Raw genomic sequence first — 23698 nt, forward strand, 5'->3', positions numbered from 1 at the left:
GTTTTACTTAACTTAGTTGTTAACTGAATTTAGAACTATGTTTAAAATTTAATAAATTAGGGTATTTTGTGTGAGACATGCCTTTCTATTTTCAGTGTAGGACTACTCAAAAAATCATCTGAACTTGAATATTTCATTTACATAACTGACTTGTTTTATAAATGGGCACAGAGTCAAGTGTTAATATAACTATCAAGCTATTTAAAAACCCACAGATATGACTGTTCTTTTATTTCTTATCCTTTGCATATACCCAGGCCCCAGTGTCATTAGCATTCAATTATTAAAGGTAATATTTGGGTGTAAGACATCCAGTCACTATCTTGGAGACACTTTGCACTTATGACTGACTTCATATCTTAATTGTTGACACTCAGAAATGGCCAACATTTGTTTTTATCTTCCTAATAAATTCTCTATTTTATATTCTAAGATGTGGGGTCTATAGAGTCAATGTCTTGTTACATACTTTATAGGAATACAGAGATCAAATCAGAAAGAATTCTTTCATTTCTTTCCAAGAGTTATACCACTGAACATTTATTGGTGATTCACAACATATATTGCATCTCCAGTCACATATTCCACCTCTGTACTCTCCGGTATAATGACTAGTAATATACAGTTAAATTCTTTCTGTGCAACCTTCCTCCCTAAAAGACTTTCTGCTAGCACCCCATTTTATTGACTTCTTTACAATAGTTAAAGACTAGCCTGCCTTCATTTTATCATCTCATTCTTCTCACAGCCTATTTCATTTAATTCCATTCCATTTAATTTGATTTAATTTCCATTTCTGTCACACATATCCACACACCCACCCCCAAGATTCCTGACCAGTATCTTTTTTAAGTCAGTGTGTTTCCCTCAACCTCTCAGCAATATTTAGACCATGCAAAGTCCTTCTTCTTGTGATGCCCTTGCTTTCCTCATTATGCCCACATGATTTTCGTGATCCTTCTTGGTTTCTCCTAACTTCTCTGCTGACCCCTTCATTTCATGCAGATCTCTAAGCATTAGGCACATATCAGACCTTTTCTATCTGCCCCGCCCCCACTGTTTTTATGTGATTCCATATCTCAGAAAGCTTAGCCTTATTAATCATATTCATATGTCGGGTTTTGTCACTGGGGAGAGAAGAGACCAGTAACTCATGGCGGAGCGGGAATGCAAATCTTTATTCATGCAGATGCTCCAGAGTTGGGTGTGAGCACAGCAGTTTAGGCCATGTGGAGCTATCAAAATGGCTGCCTTCCACTATGCCCACCAGCCCTTCTCCAGATCTTCTCCAGGTCTTCTCCGGGTCAGGATGTGGAAGAGAAAAAGGAGTGAAATTGGAATAGCAGTGGGGTTTATAGGGTAAAAACTGGAAGTGGCAAGTTGGAAATGGAAATGGCTAGGAAAGGGGGTGGAGAGAGGCAAAAGGCATGCTGGAAAGGTGAAAGCGTCCTTAGCAACTGTTGCGATGGTTTTAACTGAATTAACAATACCCTGAGGGGATAACGTGGTGGGGATCTTTCAGGCAAAATAATGATTATTTAAGCAGAGCAGGGGGCCTGGCTTTAAGGCCCAACATTCATACCTCTTGTTTAGACCAGTTTTCTGCTCTCTCAACATATATCTAACTAGCAGTTTAACCTCTCCATATATTCATAGAACACAGTCAGAATTTCTCCCAGTAGACCTGACATTTCATGGCATCAGTTCTTGTATAGAATCTCCCCAAAATATACATGGGGTATCAAGAAACTGTTAAAGGAGAACAAAGCTTCTATTCTATCTACTAATTTGTCTAGCTTTATATAGTCAGTTGGAAAAAATATCATCAGAACACTGTCACCTTATGAACAATATAGTTTAATAAGTTGTGACTCATACCAGAAATTTAAAAAAAGCAAAATTATCCAGTACTGGTGGAGATAACTTTAATAATTCCCATTTTTTAAAAAAACATGTTAGGAGATTTTCACTTATTTTGACTAATATCACAATGCTTTAATAGTCATTATCTAACTCATTCCCTAGTTTTAACATAAAATCTGTACAGCTTGAAGTTCATTTCAGTTGTATTGGTTATACCATTCTGTAAAGATGGGAAGTGTTAATTCCTTTTTACCTCCATATCTCAGGTGCTCTGTGGACTGTAGTTATTATTGGTAAAGCTACTAGCATCTTTTTACCAAGGCAGCAGATGGCTAATTAATCACCCAAACTCAATCTCATTGTTATAATAAGGCAGTTAACCTTTCACCACTGTTAACAACCTAGTTAGCTCATTTTAAACTTAAGAAAGCAATGCTGATGGAAAGAAAAATGGTTGAATGAAAAGATATCTTGTGACAGAGCACAAAGTCATGTGAAGAACAGAAAGACAAGATCAAAATACCATTAACAGAAAGGAAAAAAATGGTAGAAGTGAATCCACTCCTCAATATTTTATACCAAACCACTTTCAATGTGAGAGAATTACAATGAAGAAAAGCAATGAAGAAAAGCCAGATCCCCCTTCTTTTTTCCCATCAAGTTTCTCCTTGGTTTTTGTGCAATCAGTCATTTGATCTTTACTGAAACCCAAAATAAACATGAGCAATAAAAAGACAGAGGAGACAGAGAGCAAGTTTCTATTGACAGAAAACTCTTCTCAGATTGCATCAATCTTGCATTTTGGATCCTCACTGACTGGAATGTAGATGTAAACCTGCAGATACATGGTCTTCCCCGGCTTATTCTGGTGGCTGCCCTCTCTGTTTTTAGGAAAAACAGTGAAACAGGGATAGCTTATCTGCTGCTGTAGTTGGAGAATTAAGGAAACAGGTTAATCTTCATGTGCTGAGATTTTTTTATCTACCATTCTAACTCCTCAGGTTTCAATTTTCCCACTTTTATCAAGAAGGGATAAATATATATCGGAAGTTTTCTGTATCAAAGCAAGAGAATCTGGGGAGGGAATGGAACAGGTGGTCATGACAGATACCTGCTATGCAAAACAAAGAAACCATATGCATGTATAAACAAATGTGCTGTAATTCATTGCACCTCAATAAAAATAAAATTCTATATCTATCAGAAGTTTTTAACCTATTAAGAATCTTTATATACATATTATTCAGGGTCCTTTGAAACCACTAAAATGATTATTTTTGGTTTGCTTGAAAGCCAATGTAATGGAGAGATAGTCTATATGTTTTACAATATTTCAATTGATTCTAATAGGTCTCCAGACTGTGAATGACTGAATTATATATTATCTATGATAGAATTTTAGCTCTTATATTCTGATTCATGGCAATAAATCAGTAATTATTTTCATTTTTTAATCATTTTGTTGGTGGGTTAATGAGTTACAATACAGTTATTTTCACACTGGTGTAATTTCTCATCTCACTGCAATAGTAATAGATGTCTGCAGAACATTCTCTCTCCCAACTTGGGTCCTTTCTACTATCGTGCTACAGAATCCTAAAGTCTCCCCAGATCCCTTCACCCCTTCCTTCCCCCATATTCTTCTTGGTTTGGGTGCAAGACATCAGACCCAGTTCAGATTTTTCTTTGTGTTTCCCCTTTTTGCCCTTGTTTTTAAAATTCTTCCTATAAGTGAGATCATCCAGTATTTGTTCTTTTCTTGGCTTATATCACTTAACATGATTCATTCTAGTTCCATAAAAAATAAGGCAAAAAAATCATTTTAAATAGTTGATATATATACATATATACATATAACCACTCATCTGCCTCTGGGCACCTGGGATGCTTGCAAAGTAAACATTTTTTCTTTAAAGGGTCACATTATGATAATGACTATTTTCAGTTTGGGTTACTATGTGATCTCTATCGTAATTACTGAATTACCTTTATAGGAAAAAAATAGTTGTGGCTAGATTTGGTCACTGAATTGTAATTTTGATCTCTTTTTTTGTTTGAAAGATATAATTCACTTCAGAATTAATAGAATGCCAGAAAATATTTTCGTCTCATACAATAGCCAGTAACCAACATGCAGATTGAAGTATATAGCATAGTATAGATAGATGTAAGTCTAGATGTATTGGTAATTCATATAAAGAATTATGACAAGATATACTGGTAGAAACACAATACTTCAAAATTATGATTTTTTTTTGAAAATCCTATTACGATAATAAAAATCTTGAGAAAATATTTTTATTTTATTTTTTTTGAAAAAAAAATTAACCCAGAACACTGATCACCTCTGATTTACATTGGTCCCAAAGACTAAACCTAGGATCTTAAGGCCTCGGGCTTAAAGGTGTTTTTACCTAACAATTAGGCTCCCTGCCCTTCCTTTGAAATATTTTAATGGATGTTGCATAAGTACACTTGGATTCAATGAACCACATGGAAACAGCACTTGTTTGTGGCCTGTCACACACTTTAAACATAACACCAGATAGAATTTAAGTAAGCATTAGTTGAACTAGTAGAATCATTTAATGGTGTCAGTTTTTAAAATTTTATTATATTTATTTATTTGATAGAGACAGCCAGAAATCAAGAGGGAAGGGGGTAATAGAGATGGAGAGAGACAGAAAGACACCTGCAGCCCTGCTTCACCACTCACAAAACATTCCCCTTGCAGGTAGGGACTGAGGGCTCAAACCCAGGTCCTTGCACATTGTAACATGTGCGCTCAACCAGGTGCGCCAACACCTGGCCCCATGATGTCAGTTTTTTTCACATACAAGGGTGCTTTTGAGATTATTTGCCTTTTATAATGGCTACTATAATGATAACTTATAAATACTGAAAATATGCATCAATATATTTAACACATGTATTTGCCTGAGATATGCCTTTTTTGCTCATTGCAATGAATTTTCTTTTTTACAAAGAAATGCCACATCTGTAACATTTTGAAGTAAGGAAAAACAACACTGACTTGCCATGTGTTCTTCCATAGATTACAGAATGTGAATCCACCTGTGTAGAAACAAGTTGTGATTAATAATGTATAGTAATATGGCATTTCACTGTGTGCTCTAGGAGCTAAAGTAATAAATGCAGAAAAGTAATTCAATTAAAAAGAATATTTTAACACGGAGTTTATTTTCATAATAACCATTTTCTCTTGAGTTTACATGCACTACCTAAAGATTATGGTGACAATTCAGTCTTAACCTTTAGGTTCAGGTTAGTATGGTGAGTGAGAAAATGTTTTCCCACACAGAAAGCCTCTAAGACTTAAAGCACTGTTCCCCTGTTCCCCCCCTTTTTTTTTAATTAGTGATTTACAAGATAAGATAATAGGGGTATGGTTTCATACCACCAAAGTTCTGTGCCCCCACCAACCCAGTGGTTATCACTACTGTTGTCCCAAAGTCTTAGATATGGGGTGACTATTTCTTTTTCAGTTTAATGTTTATTTCATTTTTTTTTTTTGCTTCCAGGGTTATCACTGGGGCTCCATGTTTGCACTATGAATCCACTGCTCCTATGGCCATTTTTTTCTTTGATTTTTTTTTTTTTTTGGCTAGGACAGAGAGAAATTGAGAAAGTAAGGGAAGATAGAGAGGGGGAGAGAAAGACATCTGCACACCTGCTTCACCGCTTATGAAGCAATCCACCCCCCCCCATAGATGGGGAGCCTGAGGCTCGAACTGGGATCCTTGCATGGGTCCTTGTGCTGCATAGTATGTGTGCTTAACCTGGTGCGTCACCAATTGTCCCCCCTTTTTCAACTCTCTATCTCCCACATCCCTGAAATCATTCAGTAGTGTTCAAATTTATTATCAGTAATAAATTATTTATTAATCATTTATATAAAAACAATTCTACAATTATTAGTTGTCCTAATGTATTAATTGTCACTAATACAAAAAACATTGAATAAATACATAAATAAATAGAGGTGGGGGTAGAGAAGAGGTAAGGTTATGGAGTTTTATCCTTCATTATTTTTGTGTGTTGAAGGATGCTTACATCTATTACCAAATGGCCTGCATTTCTCTAAAACACTGTTTCATTCAGATGTGCAATATAATGAAATACATAAACCTGAAAAAAGTAGTCAGACAGTTGTTAATAAATTATGAAAATGAGAGGGGGTAGATAGCATCATGAAAAGAGACTATCATGCCTGCGTCTCCAAAGTCCCAGGTTCAATCCCCCGTACCACTGTAAACCAGAGCTGAGTAGTGCTCTGGTAATAAAAGAGGTGGGGGGGGGGGGAGAAGAGAGAAATAACTTTATGAAAACTAGGGTGATTATCTTTGGAGGTGTGAAGATTGGACAGAGACCATTGCTAATGGGTGCAGTGTGAAACTGTAGTCCTAATTTATTTTTAATAGTAAAAAAAGCTATTTCTGCTTCTTTATACATCAAATTTTGAAATTTTCTTTTATAAAATTAGTGATGTTTCTCATATTGTGTTAGTTTTTGAGATGACTCTTTTCATATTTCTGTTTGCTGTCCTCCTACAGTAATGTTATGAAATCTTTTTCTTTTTTATTTTGTTTTTTTTATTGTTGGATAGGACAGAGAGAAATTGAGAGGAGTGGGGAAGATAGAGATGGAGAGAGACAGAGAGACACCTGCAGCCCTGCTTCACCACTTGCAAATCTTTCCCCCTGCAGGTGGGGACCAAGGGCTTCAACCTGCACCCTTGCGCACTGTAATGTAAGTGCTTAGCTAGGTGCACCACCACCTAGTCTCAAATCTTTATCTTTTCTTTTCATTATTTTCCCTCTAGGGTTATTGCTGGGGCTCAGTGCCAGCACTACGAATTCACTGCTCTTGGTGGCCTTTTCTTTTCTTTTATTATTATCTTTAATTTCTTTATTAAGGGATTAATGGTTTACAGTCAACAGTAAAATACAAGTTTGTACATGTGTAACCTTTCCCAGTTTCCCACATAACATTTCAACCCCCACTAGGTCCTCCTCTGCCATCGTATTCCAGAACTTTTTTTTTTCCTTTTTAATTTGATAGGACAGAGAGAAATTGAGAGAGGAGGAGGATATAGAGAAGAAGAGAGAAAGACTATCAGTCTTGACAGACAAATATCATACATATTATACCTATTTTCTATTTTCATGACCTTTAAATTGTTGTTCAGAATTATGGTATTATTTAATAATTCTAATGCCCTGTCTTCTAAACAACTATGAAAAGATAAAGAGGACTAGAACAAGTAGTGTTATGCAGGAGAGGAGACTGACTTCTTTACTTATTCTAGAAAAAAGATCTTTGGGGGCCAGGTATTTTCTGATTCTAGAAATTTTTTTGTAGTTTTTGTATTCTATTAAAGAAATTTGATGAGGCCTCGATGGGGAGTGTAGTGAATTTGATAATGGCTCTGGGTAGTATCATTCAGTTTGTTTTTAAAAGATATCATACTTTGATTCATCTGAAGAATTAATCATTTTCTAGATTGAAATTTATTTTTGTTGATTTTTCTTAATATTAATTGTTGATTCTTGCTTCACATAGAAAAGAATTTAACCCTTTCTTTTCTATGTTTACTTCTCTATATATTATTAATAGCTAGATTTGGACTATCGGACTTATTTTTTCCCTTTGTAACACCAGGAAAATGGGAAGAAATGCATTTGGGTTCTTTTCTATTTTATTTCTTATTATCCAGGATACAATGATAAATTTCAACTTTAGCATGGACTGGTTGATGAAAAGTATAGATATTGTTTCTTTTTTTAATGTTTTATATTTATTTATTTATTTTCCTTTTTGTTGCCCTTGTTGTTTTTTATTATTGTTGTAGTTATTATTGTTGTTATTGATGATGTTATTGTTGGATCGGACAGAGAGAAATGGAGAGAGGAAGGGAAGACAGGGGGGAGAGAAAGACAGACACCTGCAGACTTGCTTCACCGCCTGTGAAATGACTCCCCTGCAGGTAGGGAGCTGGGGATTCAAACTGGGATCCTTAGTCAGTCCATGCACTTAGCGCCACCTGCGCTTAACCCACTGTGCTACCACCTGACTCCGTAGATATTGCTTCTTAGTTGAATATCAAAGGTTGGGATTTACGCTAAGTGAAAAAAGGAAGTGAAAGACAATTACCAGGTAGTTTCACTTACATGAAATATAGATAATTACAATATATAAACTTGCAAAAAAAGAAAAGTAGCCAAACTATTTACAAGACTTTGATAGAAATATGAGGGTTATAGGAATGGGCACAGAACGTTAGTGGTTGGTACAGTGTAGAACTATATATCTTTATTTTTACAATCTGGCAAACAATTATTAAATCACTAAAAAAAATTTTAAAATAATGTTTAATGCTTATGAATGAAGTTGATGTGACCACACAAAAATAAATAAAATTTTACAAAAAAAATTCTACTTTAGCATATCTAATTGCACTTCCTGGATTTTTTTTTTCATGCCACTGTTCAAGCCTGCTTTGCTTGTAATATTTTTTTTTCATTTTAGTAGTTCACTTCGTCTTAAAAATATCTCCAATAATTAGTCAACTTTCAAGAAGAGTTTTTTTTTTTTTTTACCAGAGCACTGCTCAGCTCTGGCTTATGGTGGTGCAGGGGATTGAACCTGGGACTTTGGAGCCTCAGGCATTAGAGTCTCTTTGCATAACCATTATGCTATCTACCCCTGCCCTTCAAGAAGAGATTCTTTAAGGCAGACTTGCTATTAAAGGAAGTGAAGTGTCCAGAGATTTCACTAATATTAGTAAATAATAATAATCACTTCTCCGAAACTTAATGTTTTAAATTCCAAATTATGGACAATGTTTAAGAGCTGTTAAATCCTGTACCAGTTACTTTTTATTAACTTTGAATTAAAATATACTCTGCATTTCATTGCCATTCATTTCATAGAACCACTATTAGATATAAATTCTAGAAGATGAATTAGCTTTCTAACTACCACTGAGCTAGAACTTTCAGTGAAGTTGACTAGAACATTTAACAATATCCTATGGTATTTATTCTGTATAAAGATGACAAGATTCTCTTTAAAATAATGAGAGAAATACAGGAATGCAGAGTGACTTTATACAATAAATTTGACGGGGCTAGGTGGTGGTACACCCAGTTGAGCACATATATTACTATGCACAATGACAAGGGTTCAAGCCCTTAGATGGTTGCTTCCTGAGGAGTGAACTGCAGCTGTCCATCTTTCTCTCCCTCTCTATCTCCCCCTCTCCTCTCAATTTCTGTCTGTTCTATTAGGTAAAAAGAAAATGAATAAAATGGGGAAAAATGGATGCTAAAAACAATGAGTTTATCCTGCAGGCTCTGAGTCCTAGCTGTAACCCTGATGACAAATAAATTAAATTTGAGACTATTGATATTTTTGAATGTCAATTCTGTGAGGAATTCTAAACTGACTATATGAGTTATTCAGTTAGTCAGTATATGATTATACAATATAGCAAATTTCACATTTTAAAACTTCTAGTCAGCGAGGCATTTAAATGCTGCAATCTAAACTACACAAAAGGATATGCAGTACTGTTGGAAAACAAGGGCATATAAAATAGTTGTTTTGGCAGCATCTAGTATGCACTTTTTAATATAAGAATGTGAGCACTGTAAAATACATACTTTGATTGTGGCTCACATCTGAGGGTCAGTTCAGAACTTATAATATCAAATGTGTTAAATGGAACGTTATCTATCAAATTTAGAAAATAAAATGTTCAACATGTCACCTTTCTATAACTGTCTGAAGTAATCCCACACTAAGCTATCATAGTTACTTGCAAACTGGTCAAATGTCCCTGATCATGAGACAAGTTTATTCAACAATAAACATTCTTTCATAGCATTTGAGTGGACATTCATTTAGTTCACTGGGTTAGAAAGTTTTCTGTTAGGGAGAAAATGTAAGTAATGTACACACATGCATTATAGTCAGTTTTATAGCCACTCAAATGTCATTACTGAATAGATGATGTGATCAGATAAGATTATATGTCACTAACTCATTGTGCTTCACAGATGGTTTTCAAATACTTCTCAAAGGAGAAATCATATCAAAACAAAAGCATAGAAAAATCAGTTTTTATGTCTCATGTTTCACAAAATGGCTTTTGCAGACAGGCTGATAGTTCAAAAATGTTGGCCTTACATTTTAAAATACAAAGCCTGAGTGACTCGAAGCACAGTGTTTATGCTAAAACAATGGTTACAGATAAATTGTGATGTATAAGAAGCAGTTCTTCACTTCATCCTATAATTTGACTCATGAATTAGTATAACAAGAATACTAGACACTAGTTCTTCTAGACAGTAGTTCCTCTAAATGGAGTCCTGCTTTGCAAGAGTACTTTGGTTATATTTGAGGGGCTGTTAGAATATAGACTGTGTATATCTTAATTCCTTGGTAGAGTTGAGGGAAAAAATAAGCTTTAAAGAAGTCTCCAGAGTGTGGTTTGGGATAGGAGAGAAGAAAGAACATGGCAGCTCAACATACTTGGATACAGACAGCTAGACAGGGGGCAGAGTATTGGTGCATCTGGTTTAGTGCACATATTATAATGCACAAGGACACAGGTTTGAGCCCCAGGACCCACCTGCAGGGAGGAAGCTTTGCAAGTGGTAAAGCGGTGCTGCAAGTATCTCTCTGTCTCTCTTTCTCACTATATCTCCCTTTCCTCTTAATTTTTGTCTCTATCCAATAAATAAAGATAATAAAAAAATTTAAAGAACAAGTAGCTTAACAAAGCTGTAGATTTTCCTTAAGTCAAGCAACCCCAAATCCTTAAATGTTATAAGACATAAAAAAAAGTAGAGAGCTCTATAAAAAGAGACAAGGAAAGGTCACAGTTAGGGAAAGAAGGACAAAAATTCAGTCTTGCTGGATTGTACTTCTCCAAGCCAAACAGGAGTATCATTGCTTTAGAGATGAGTGTGACTGAGGATATGCTGGAACCAGATGTTCCCTCTGCCAGTGTCGTAGTATTCTGTAATCTCCACTCAGAATTAGAATCTTTCTCAGCAAGATTTCTGAATTTACTAAGACTGTTTCTTTTGTTCAGTGAATTGGGTGTTCACATAGAACATATACTCAACTCTAGCAAATATGAAGTTTCATATATTATACACATTATCTTATAGCTAGTGGTGCATTAAGAGGTAGATATAGTTTTGCTGAACCTGAACCTAAATCATTTGGGGGAAATTTTAAGAAAAGTGATCAAGTCATGTTGCACCAAAGCGAAAGACTTGCTGGGGAGGGTTTCAGGTTCAGGTGCATGATGGTGGAAGAGGACCAAGGCATGGGGTTAATGTTTTGCAGAAAGTTGAGATATTTTACCCATGTAATAATGACTGTTTTTACTGTAGTCCATTAATACCCACAATAAAAAGGAAAAAAATAAAAAAGAATCAAATACATTTAAGCTTAGGACTTCTTCTTCTTCTAGCGTTTGCCAGCTTAGGGTTTATGCACAGAGAATACAGCAGACCAAAGGACATGAAGCATGTATTTCATGGACTTCATACTAAACTAACTGCACCAGTTACAGAAACCTTATTCAGAGCATTCCTGTTTCCTTCCCTTTTAGTACTTAGCACCATACAGTCTCTTAATACATCTTTGTTCATCATGAATGAATCCATTGTTCCACCTCAATATCTGTGCTGTGTGAATGACAGTGCTGGGAGAACTTTAGCAGGTAATCCAGGCTACAATTGCATCCCCTTTACGTCTCAGCCTAAAAATATACGTTGCTATTTGGATAAGAAGGTGGTTGCAACATAGCCAGCTATTTTTAGTCTCATCTATGTGTTTTCATTGAGTTTTTAAATCTAACCTAATCCTTCCTCTAATTTAAAATGCCTAGTAACAATTTTTTTTTTAACATTCTGATGATACTTAAAAATTTTTGTGCTGTTTAGATTGAGCTGGACAGAAATTCAGATTTGGCAATTATCAGGCTGACAGTAGGCTGGAAAACTCAACCCTAAGCTTCTGCTTTCTTGCACAGAAAAGAGTTTCCCTCTTTTCTGGGGACAGTTCTGTTGGTCCTTTGATTGCAAAGTCTCATTGAAGCTATCACTGCTTAGTTGAAAGCAGTTGTTTTAGATTTTGAGAAGTAAACACTGAACTCAAAACAAGGCTCAGACACTGGAACATTGAACCTATTCTTTAGACGGGGAGACAAATTTTATAATTTGTACAGATGTCTGCAAAACTGGAGTTTAGCCAAAATCAGGGAAGATTTTTTTTTTTATTTTGCTTGAGAATCATTTACTTTAATTTACATGCTTCAAAAATTCCCCTAAGTTGATGTTTAAAATTGAATCTCATTATCTTTATAATAATGTCTGAAGTTACTAAGCTTAGTATCAAGAAGAAAATCTTTTGGGAGTGTGATGTTCTTAACAAAAGTTCAACAGTCACATTGAGACTTTGTAAGGGACATGTCAAAGTGAAAAAGAAAATGATACATAGTCTTCCTTTTTTTGACATGGAATGAAAGTCAGGTTTAAAGATCTTTCCATTTATCTGTGTATTTTTCTATTTGAATACTGACAATTTTCAGTACACAAGTCTTTCACTTTTTTTGTTAGGATTACATCTAGATATTTGGTTATTTTTGTTGCTATAGTAAATGAGACTGACTTCTGAATTACTTCTTTTATTTTTATTTTTATTTATTTTTTATTATTTAAGAAAGGACAAATCAACAAAACCATAGGGTAGGAGGGGTTCAACTCCACACAATTCCCACCACCCAATCTCCATATATTCCACCCCCTCCCCTGATAGGATAGCTTTCCCATTCTCTATCCCTCTGGGAGCATGGACCCAGGGTCATTGTGGGTTGCAGAAGGTGGAAGGTCTGACTTCTGTAATTGCTTCCCTGCTGAACATGGGCGTCGACTGGTTGGTCCATACTCCCAGTCTGCCTCTCTCTTTCCCTATTAGGATGGGTCTCTGGGGAAGCTGAGCTTCAGGACATATTGGTGGGGTCTTTAGTCCAGGGAAGCCTGGCCGGCATCCTGATGGCATCTGGAACCTGGTGACTGAAAAGAGAGTTAACGTACAAAGCCAAACAAATTGTTGAGCAATCATGGACCCAAAGCTTGGAATAGTGGAGAGGAAGTGTTAGGGGATACTCACTGCAAACTCTAGTGTACTTCTGCTTTCAGATATATATTTTGCACTAGTTTATGGATACATGTGAACATATGCTCTCTCTCACCGAAACTAGTGTATATCTAGGTTTTGGGACTTTGTTAGAAAGTGAACCACCTGGTATGGAATTAGAGAATACTATGAAAGGAAAGGTCTCACCCGAGTAATGAAGCTGAAGGGTTGTCATTCCACACGTGAAGTCTCTGGACACAGTCTCAAGTGAAACATGTTGAGGTGGCAATCGTTGTGTTGATTAGGTTGTGATCGGCAGATGCAGTATTATTTGATATGGATTGGGAGAGGCATGTGGGAAAGTGGGCCCTATCCAAAGGTTCCAGGACTGGGGGAAGTAGAGGCTCTATAGTGGAGATGTGAGGTTCCTGCTGTCTTAGGGTTCAAAAAGACAATGGATAGTTAATGTTATCATCACATTAATTGGTAATTGGGTTAACTTTGAAAAGTCCTTTTGTTAGGGTTTGCTGTACAGTACCCAGTATCTTGTATATAGCTGTGCTATTGGTTGCTTCTGATCTACTTGGTCTAGGCTTTTGAGAGAGTCTACATATCAATTACACAGCCTATATATTAAAAAGATTCAGTCTGTGTTTTAAAAAACTTCAAGACATACAATTAATTTTCCCCCTCTCATATTAATTAACTAGTGATTTATATGACTACATTTTACTAGGAGTGTACATAAACACCATTCCCACCACCAAAAGACTGTGACCCATCCCTCCCACCCACTCCCACCCCCCACTGGCCCAGGAAGCTGCATGTCTACCCCTCACCACAGGGTTTTTACTTTGGTGCCCTACTTATAATTTGGTCAGGTCCTGCTTTTAGTTTCCCTTTCATATCTTCTTACTCAATTTCTGTTGATAAATGGGATCATCCCATACTCATCTTTATCTTTCTGACTTAGCTCACTTAACATAATTCCTTCTAGCTCTGTCCAAGATGGGTCAGAGAAGGTGGGTTCATTGTTCTTGATAGCTGCATAGTATTCCATTGTGTATATATACCACAGCTTTCTCAGCCACTTATCTGCTGTTGGGCACCTGGGTTGCTTCCAGGTTTTAGCTATTATGAATTGTGCTGCTATGAACATAGGAGAACACATCTCTTTTTGGTTGGATGTTATGGAGTCCTTGGGATATAAGCCCAGGAGAGGAATTACTGGATCATATGGAAGGTCCATGTCTAGCCTTGTGAGAGTTTTCCAGACTGCTCTCCACAGAGGCTGGACCAATTTACATTCCCACCAGCAATGTAAAAGGGTTCCTCTGTCCCCACATCCTCTCCAGCATTTGTTGCTGCTGTCCTTTTTGATGTATGCCATTCTTACGGGAGTGAGGTGGTATCTTAGTGTTGTCTTAATTTGCATTTCTCTGATAATCAGTGACCTAGAGCAGTTTTTCATGTTTGTTAGCCTTTTGGATCTCCTCTAAGGTGAGTGTTTTGTTCATATCCTCTGCCCATTTTTGGATGGGGTCATTTGCTTTTTTGGTGCTAAGTTTGCTGAGCTCTTTATATATTTTGGTGATTAGTTTCTTGTCTGATGTATGGCATGTGAAGATCTTCTCCCATTCTGTGAGGGGTCTCTTTGTTTATGTAATAGTTTCTTTGGATGTGCAGAAGCTTTTCAATTTGATGTAGTCCCATTGGTTTGTTTCTGCTTTAGTCTTCCTTGCAATTGGGTTTGATTCATCAAAGATGTGCTTGATGTGTATGTGGGAAACTGTTTTACCAATGTTTTCTTCTAAGTATTTGATTGTTTCTGGCCTGACATCCAGGTCTTTGATCCATTTGGAGTTGATTTTTGTTTCTGGTGAGATAAAGTGGTTCAATTTCATTCTTCTGCATGAATTACTTCTTATGACAGTTTGTGCAGAGGAATGCCACTGATATTTTTTATTTCTTTATTTTGGATAGAAATAGAGAGAAATTGAGAGGGAAGGGGACGATAGATAGATAGATAGATAGATAGATAATACTGTTTTAGCACTCATGCACTGTAACAGGTGTGTTTTACTAGGTGCTTGCTTTTCCCCTTGTTATTGATTTTTGTATATTAATTTTGTGGCCTGCCACTTTACTGTATTGTTTAGTAATGTCTAGGAGCTTCCTGCTGGATCCTATAGGCTTTTGCATTTGTCCTGCCATATCCATAAATAGTGACAATTTGACTTTTCTTTTAACCTATATCCCCTTAGCTCCTTTCTCTTGCCTAATTGCTATGGCTAGGACTACCAACACTATTCTGAATACTAATGGTGATAGTAGATATCTATTTAGTATGATGATAGCTGTAGCTTTGCTATATATAGATTCAACTAGATTTAAAAATGGGAGATCCTGTCATTGCAAATATCATACAAAAGGTAACTAACCAAAATACACAAACTCTGCAAAAAAAAAAAGGAACTATCCAAAAATGGGGATAGGATATGGACAGAATATTCACCAAAGAAGTGATAAAAAGGCCAGCAGACATGGAAAAAATGCCTAAAATCAGTTACCATGTACCAAAAAACTGTATTGTAAACCATTAACCTCCAAATAAAAAAGAAACAGATAGATTGAGTTGGGGCAGGACAGTGACACATCCCTTTGAGTGCACATATTAGCATGTTCAAGACTCTGTTCCCCACCTGCAAGCAGAATGCTTCAGGAGCACTGGAACTGTGTTGGAAGTGTCTATCTTTCTCTATCTCCCCCTTCTTCTCAATTTTTGTCTGTCCTGTCAAATAGAAGAGAAAAGAAAAGAAAATGGCTGCCAGGACTGTTGGATTCATAGTGCATGCTCCAAACCCCAGAGAGAACCTTGGTGGCAAATAAACTAAAACCAAATAAAATATATTCAAAATTTTCAACCCTTTCTCATTATTTATTTACATGCAACCATTAAAATATTCATTTTTATTCACTTGTTATTTCTAATATTTATTATCTCCCATTATATGCCATACCATTTAAATTTATCATAATCCAAATTCCACCAAGACTTGATTATCCAGAAAAATTTCAAATGTTACCGGTGTAAGGATCCCAGTTCGAGCCCCTGGCTCCGCACCTGCAGGGGGGACGCTTCACAGGCGGTGAAGCAGGTCTGCAGGTGTCTATCTTTCTCTCCCCCTCTCTGTCTTCCCCTCCTCTCTCCATTTCTCTCTGTCCTATCCAACAACGAACAACATCAACAATGGCAATGATAATAACCACAACGAGGCTACAACAACAAGGGTTATAAAAAGGTGGAAAAGGTGACCAGCAATAACCCTGGAGGAAAAAAAAATTGAACTAAAACCCTTTAAGAAATGGGTGGTACATCCAGGTAAGTGTACTGTTATCATGCACAAGGATTCAGGTTCAAGCCCTTGGTCCCTTGCTATGGAGGGGAAGCTTCACGTTTGGTAGTGCGGGGCTGAATGTTTAACCTCCCACCACCTTCTTTTTCCTCTTCTTCTTCTCCTTCTCCTTCTTACTTCTTACTTCTTCCTTCTTCTCCTTCTCCTCCTCCTCCTCCGCCTTCTCCTTCCTCTTCCTCTTCTTCCTCTTCCTCCTCCTCCTCCTTCTCCTTTTTTTTTTTTTTTTTGTCTCCAGGGATATCGCTAGGGCTTTGTGCTGGCACTATGAATCCATTGCTCCTGGTGGATATTTTTTCCATTTTTATTGGATAGGACAAAAAGAAATTGTGAAACGAGGGAAAGATAGAGAGGAAGAGAGAGACACCTGTAGATTTGCTTCACCGCTTGTGAAGCGACCCCCCTGCAGGTGGTGAGAGGGTCCTTGTGCTTCATACTATATGTGCTTAATTCAGTGCATCTCCGCCCAACTCCCAGCCCCCTCCCAGGCCCCTCCCTCTACCCTCTCAGTTTCACTCTGACAAATTGAAAAAAAAGAAAGAAAGAAAGAGAGAGAGAGAGAGAGAGGAAGAAAAAAGAAAGGAAAAGAAAAAAAGTCACTGGGAATTGTGGATTTATCACTCAGACAAAATCTGATGATAACCCTGGTGGCAATAAAAGAAAAAATTTTTTTACTTTTTTTTATTATCTTTATTTATTGGATAGAGACTGCCAAAAATCAAGAAGGAAAGGGGTGATAGAAAGGGAGAGAGACAGAGAGATACCTGCAGTCCTGCTTCACCACTTTCCCCCGAAGGTGGGGACCGGGGGCTCAAACTCGGGTCCTTGAGCATTGTAATACGTGCACTCACCAGGTGCGCCACCACCCAGCCCCAAAGAGAGGTTTTTTAATTCTTTATTTCTGTATTAAGATATGCTCCATTAAATATCATAAGTAGATTTATAAGATATATATTTAATTTCAAATATTACCCTTATATTCAGTCAGTTCTGCTTGGCAATAAAAATTAAGCTTTAAATAATGTAGATTAAAAATGTGATTATTTAGCTATAGATACCAATATCTAAAAATTGTTTGAATATTATTATGCAGTTATTTAAGTTTTGTTAAGCATCAAGTGTCTACTTACCACCCAGCTGACATAAATAACTTTATGTATTTCATATTTATTAGCTAGTGAGATAAAGGAAATGAGATGGAAGAGAACAAGAAAGGAAAAGATATGTTGTACTGCTTCATTTTCTATGAAACTTACCCTCTACTCCCTGGCAGCTGGGTCTGGATGTTGAACCCAGTTCCCTTTGTATGGTAACATGTATACTCCAACAGATGTGCCACCACCCAGTCTCTGACATGCTGAATTTTACATAACTAATAAGATAGTTTAGAAGGAAGAGAAGAATCTTCAGTAGTGATATTGAGTTGTGGAGCATTTTATTTTAATATACCAGTTGTACAGGACTGTAAATTGCTGTTCACAGTAGGAAAAAGAATGTTCCCGTTGACATTATTTCCTATGAGTATAGTTTAACTTCTTTTGTGTGATTTGCATAACTGAGATTTCAGTAATCACAAAAATAAACAGGTCTATAAGGAACCATTTATATAAGTCTTAGTTAATGCTCTCTAGTTAAGCTTTTAATTATATCTAATTATCTCCTGGACACTGAAAAACCTTCTGACAACCAAGTGAGGGCAAGCTAGCATCACACCTTACAAACTGTCTTTTAGGAAATATCAAGCTAATTAAAATTTCCAGCAGTTCGTAAACAAACAAAAAGAGAACACTGTTATTCTCCTTTCAGATGAGATCTGTAAGCCGTGTCTTCAAGTTCATTGATATGCCAACAGAAGAAATTAAACCTAGCAAGCCAGTCAAACCATCGAAGGAAGGCCCACTCTCAAAAGTCATGATTATTGAGAATGAGCATGTGAAGAAAGATGACATCTGGCCCTCAGGGGGTCAAATGACTGTCAAGGACCTCACAGCAAAGTACATAGAGAGTGGGAATGCCATATTGGAGAACATTTCCTTCTCAATAAGTCCTGGACAAAGGGTAAGATTTAAATATCACTTACTTTGTTAGACCTGTATTCAGTAAGGGAATCTCAGTAACTGAACCAAAATTATATTCAGTTTTGAATCTTCCTGACTAAATAACTTTCATAACTGAAAGTTTTATTTCAGGCATGAGAAATATTTTGGTGCTGACTCCACAAGTGCTGACTTCTTAAATTGTAACTAATTTACAATCTTAAAAAAAGTCATGCTTTTTTCATAGATTTGTCTCAATTTGCATATTTGGAGTTTTTATCAAGGTATGGATTGTGAATAATCCTAGTTACTTTCCAAGTGTTAATTTTATCATTTCCAAAGCAGTCATATTTACATCATGCATTGTTTAATGCTTTACAATGTACATTATTTTGGAGTGTTCCTTAATAGCTCTCAGAGCTGGAATGACTCTATTGAATGCACTCAAGTATACTGATTTTGAAATTGACTCATTGAAACTGATTCTTAGAATAATGGGTGGTAATTCTCCTTATACTTTATGCTATATAAATACTTATATTATCTACAAATGTGTTTTTTGACTACTTTATAAATCTAGATGTGTTTGTTATGTTGTTTTATTTTTTTTTTTAGTTATCCATAAAATAAAAGAGACAATTCTTATTTTAAAAAAAACTTCTGTGGTTTAATTTGAAATAGGGAAATGTATTCTAGCTATTGAGGTAATGGTCAGTGAACTTTGTTAGTTCACCACCACTACCACTGGGATGGGAACAGACCATTATGACATGCCTTTGTCCGTGTGTTTAGGAATAGTTGATAATTAACGACTTTAAAAAAGTCTGTTAAATATTTATATATGTACAGACAAGTGAGAGGGGGACCCTCTGTACCATACTCAATGATTTAAGTTGACATAGTAGATATTTGACTCACATTTTAAATCCTATAGTTGGGCTAAAAATAAGTCTATTGCATTTCTCACCATTTAAGTAGGCTTTTTTTTTTTCTTTTTATTCTTTTCACAGGAAAGTTTTAAATGAGCATGAAGTGAATGATTTGTGATTTTAGATAGACTTTTCCATTGGCATAAATATAAGATTGTTTATGGATAGTTAAGATATGAATGCTGATGAAATCTCTGAAATGCTCAACACTTTTGCTTTACTAAATTTGGAAAGATGTTAAAGTCACATGTGGAGCTGTGTAAAACTAGTGAATTATCTTTGCTCCTCCTTGTGTAGGAAAAAGTATAATTATGTTTTTTCACTTTACATATCAGAATAAGCAATCGCAGCTGAATGTGTCCCTGATGATATTGCCAGGATGGGTGCTAAATTTGCTGTCATAAATAATAAATAATAGCAACAAGTAGGTTAATATAAATTCAGGATGTCAAACCTCAGAAAATTATTTGCTCTTTCTCCTGTCATGCTCCCAGCCTTTTGCTTTACTGATGCTCACATGCCCACTAAATTCAATACAAATAAATACTGGGAGAGTAACAGAATTTGTATAAGCTTTATTTCTGTAGGTACTTTCCCCGATGTAAGTAATATTTAGAAGTGGTGTAAAATGAGGAAGAAATATGCTGGAGAATTTCTTCTTCTCTTAACCTATGTATAGAAAGCATTCGTGTGTATTCAGTTATAAGTCTTTGGCAGGCATTTGCAAGATACTTTGAGGAAACTAAAATTTACTCAAATAAGATTATATCTTACCACTAAAAGCAGCTAAGTATTTTTTGAACACATACTATATTCTAAGCAACTGTTTAAAGATCTTTATTTGCTATCACATTAGATTTTATTATAACTTCAAAGGTAGACATTATGATTTTTTTTTCACAGTGGAAGATCTGAAATTCAATTAAGTGAAGAAATCATAGGAATATTAATCCTGTGTCTATCTGATTTCAAAGTGTTTCTCCACTGATTGACATTGTGACTCTTAAAAGAAAGAATGAGTGGGACAGAGGAACAGAGAAAAAGAATGAATCTTTCCCAGATGATGATAATCTAAAAGAAGAAATGTAGAGGACTGAGAACTTCACTTTTTAAAGACCATTTCATATTTTGAAATCTCTGTCCTTGAAAGAAGTTTTCTTTAACAAGTTGCATGAATTTTAGTCTTCAAAAACACCTTGTTATTACTGTGAATATTATATATATATATATATATATATATATATATATATATATATATATATAAGATGCTAAAGTAACTCAGAAGGTGAACTAAGTACTTGACATTCAGTTTCAAATTAGGAATTGGGCTACTCAGGGAAAGTTTTCCACAGAAGTGATATTTACAATAAGATATTGAGACTTGTATATATCAAGTATATGCAAGTGAGGAAGGGTGTTGTAAGCAGAAGAAATAGTGCAAGTAATGACACATGTAGAAAATAATTATTCATCAGTTAGTTTGGGAGATGCATAAATGGGAGAGAAAACTAGAGCAAGAGGGCCAGCAAAATACTTCACTTGGCTAGCATGCTTCTTTGCCATGTCTGCAACCCGACTTTGGGCCCAGCTCCCACCATATTGAAGGAAGCTTTGTGTTTTGGTATCTTTCATTCTCTCTCTGCCTCTACCAAAAAAGAAAAAGTTGGAGCAAGATGATGGTAATTATGTATCTTGAGAGCCAAAGCAAGTTGAAGACTCAGAAAATCCTAATTTATTTTGTGATTTGGCAGTCTTTTGGTCATCTTCAATATTAAAGGTTCTCAAAGTATGGTCCTTAGACCAGCATCATTTTTATCACTGGAAAACTTGTAATAAATGTACAGTTTTAACTTATCCCATTCTATTAAAAAAAAAAAAGGACAGGGAAACGTATAGATAGGGACAGAAAAGCCTGTTTTTATCACATTCTCAATTATTGTTGGTGTGTACCTAAAAAATTCCTTGAAGAAACTGAGAAACCCTTTTAAAGAGGACCATTGAGGATAGTGGCATGAAAATAGAAGTTTGATTGCAAAGGGTTATAAGATATATGTTATTATATAGTAATAACAAGTATATGTTATTATAAATTAAAGAATAGTAACAATATACTGAATATGTTCAATCTTTAAAAAGAATTATGTCATGGGGTCTGGGTACACCTGGTTTAGCACACATGATACCATGTGTAAGGGACCAGGCTAGAAATCCCTGCTGTCCACCTGTGGGGGGAAAGTTTTGTGAGTGGTAAAGAAGGTCTGTGGGTATCTGTCTTTCTGTCTCCTTCTCTATCTCCTCTTGCCAGGAATGATGGATTTTTCCGTGTAGGTAAAGAACCCTACCAACAACCCTGGTGGCAAAAAATAAAAAATAAAAAGAATATGTCATTGGGTAATACCATATTTATAAATTATGCTACCAATTTTTATTCTGTGTACTTAGAGAGGGGGTGGAGAAGGGCAAAGAGACAGAAAAGGAGAGAAAGGGAGAGAAACCACAGTCTTCCATTGGAGAACACTTCTATATTCACATCCTTGGGATTCCCTTCCATATTCTTATGTTATACTGGGCATCAAACCCAGGTACCTGTGTCCATGTGTCCAGCACAATAAGCCCTACCCCAATAAGAAGTCTCCTGACCACTACCTCTTAATTAAGTCAACTAAAAACCAAAATCATGGATGCGGTATAGTATCAGTTCTTTGACATTGTTCTCCTTTAATATTGTGTTGATTTTTCAAGATCTTTTGCTTCTTGGAATACTTCTTAAAATCAATTTTTTGTAACCACAAAACAAATCGCTGAGTTTTTTCTTCCAGTTAGACTGGATGTATAGATTACGTTGAGAAAGAGCACACATTCTGACAAAACAGGTTTTGTTTCATTACTGGGGTTTCCTTGCTCTGGGCCAACTTTTTAGACACACAGGCACATACAGAGAAAGAGAGTTGAGTGGGGGGAGGTACAACCAGGCTTTCCCCATTGTAGCAGGGGCCAGGATTGAATCTAGCTAACACAGGACAAAACCAATACCTTCCCAAATGATCTTAATGTGACATTTGAATGATCTTCTTTGTAATTTGTGCCATCTCTCATATTGCTTTTGCTCTCTAGGAGCTTAAAGATGTTGTTGCTCTTTTGCAAGAACCAGCTTTTGGCGTTGATGACTTTTTTTCTCCTTTTGGTTGTCCACAATTTTTCTTTTCTTGATTATTTTCAATTTGATTGGCCATCTCTTTTCTATTTTCATCATTACTCTTTCTCTTCCTTTGGATTTGATTTGCCTTTCTTTTCTAGTGTCCTGTGATACATTCTTAAATGATTGACTTTAGATATTTCTTCTATTCTAAAATATACATGCAGTGTTATAAATTTCCTCTGTATTGCTTTCACTCATGCTACATATGCTGATGAATTATAACTTCATTTAGTTTGACATATTTTTTTAATTCTCTTGATTTATTTTTGATTAATGTGTTATTTAATTTCCAAGTATTTAGGGAGCTGTTTTTTCTGTTATTTATTTGTATGTTTCTATTTCTATATATCCCTATTTGTTTTTTCTACTTTACATCTCCTATGTTCTGAGATCATACATAGTGTTTCTCAGTAGCCTCTTCTTATAAGGTCACTATCCCATTTGTGAGGACTGACCTCATGACCTACTCACTTCCTACAGGACTACAAGGGAGCAGGTATTTTTTTCTTGGGGGGATTAGGTTTTTATCCTATGAATGGAGCATATTTAGCACAGAGCATGAAGAGGATATGAAAAAAATCAATAGTTTATATAAAAAATTCAATACTTTGCATGAAGCAATTGCTTTAATGAGGAATGCCATACTACTTTATTTGCTCTTAATTTAGGTTTTTATTTCCAAAAGCCTGCAATTTTGATTTTACTTTCAATGTATAGAATTGTAACAAATACGTCACAACTTTAATATAGTTTTCCTTTTAATTCTTAGATTATTTTTAATTGCTAACCAGGTTTATTGCTGGGGCTCAGTGCCAGCACTACATAGTCACTGTTCCTGGTGACCATTTTTTTTTCTTTCTATTTTTATTTGACAGGACTGAGAGAAATTGAGAGGGGCAGGAGATAGAGAGGGGAAGAGAAATATAGACACCTACAGACCTGTTTCACTGCTCACGAAGCAATCCCCTGGAGGTAGGGACCAGAGGCTTGAGCCCAGGTGATATGCACGACCACCTAGCCCCTAATACTTAGATTTTAAAAAGTACTTTTGCTTAAATTTTAGTATCTACATAATTTCCT

The 23698-nt window shown here is 35.8% G+C and overlaps 1 protein-coding gene across 1 annotated transcript in view; it reads left to right on the forward strand.

Moving 5' to 3' along the window:
• The window catches only part of CFTR (CF transmembrane conductance regulator), a 219990-nt gene that overhangs the window by 161336 nt on the left and 34956 nt on the right, over window positions 1–23698 (forward strand). The window contains exon 22 of the mRNA XM_060196479.1: window positions 18261–18512. Coding sequence (XP_060052462.1) covers window positions 18261–18512 — 252 coding nt within the window. The remainder of the gene's footprint in view (window positions 1–18260; window positions 18513–23698) is intronic.

Source organism: Erinaceus europaeus, chromosome 8 (genome assembly GCF_950295315.1).
Source record: "Erinaceus europaeus chromosome 8, mEriEur2.1, whole genome shotgun sequence".
In the NCBI taxonomy this organism is placed as follows: Eukaryota; Metazoa; Chordata; class Mammalia; order Eulipotyphla; family Erinaceidae; genus Erinaceus; species Erinaceus europaeus.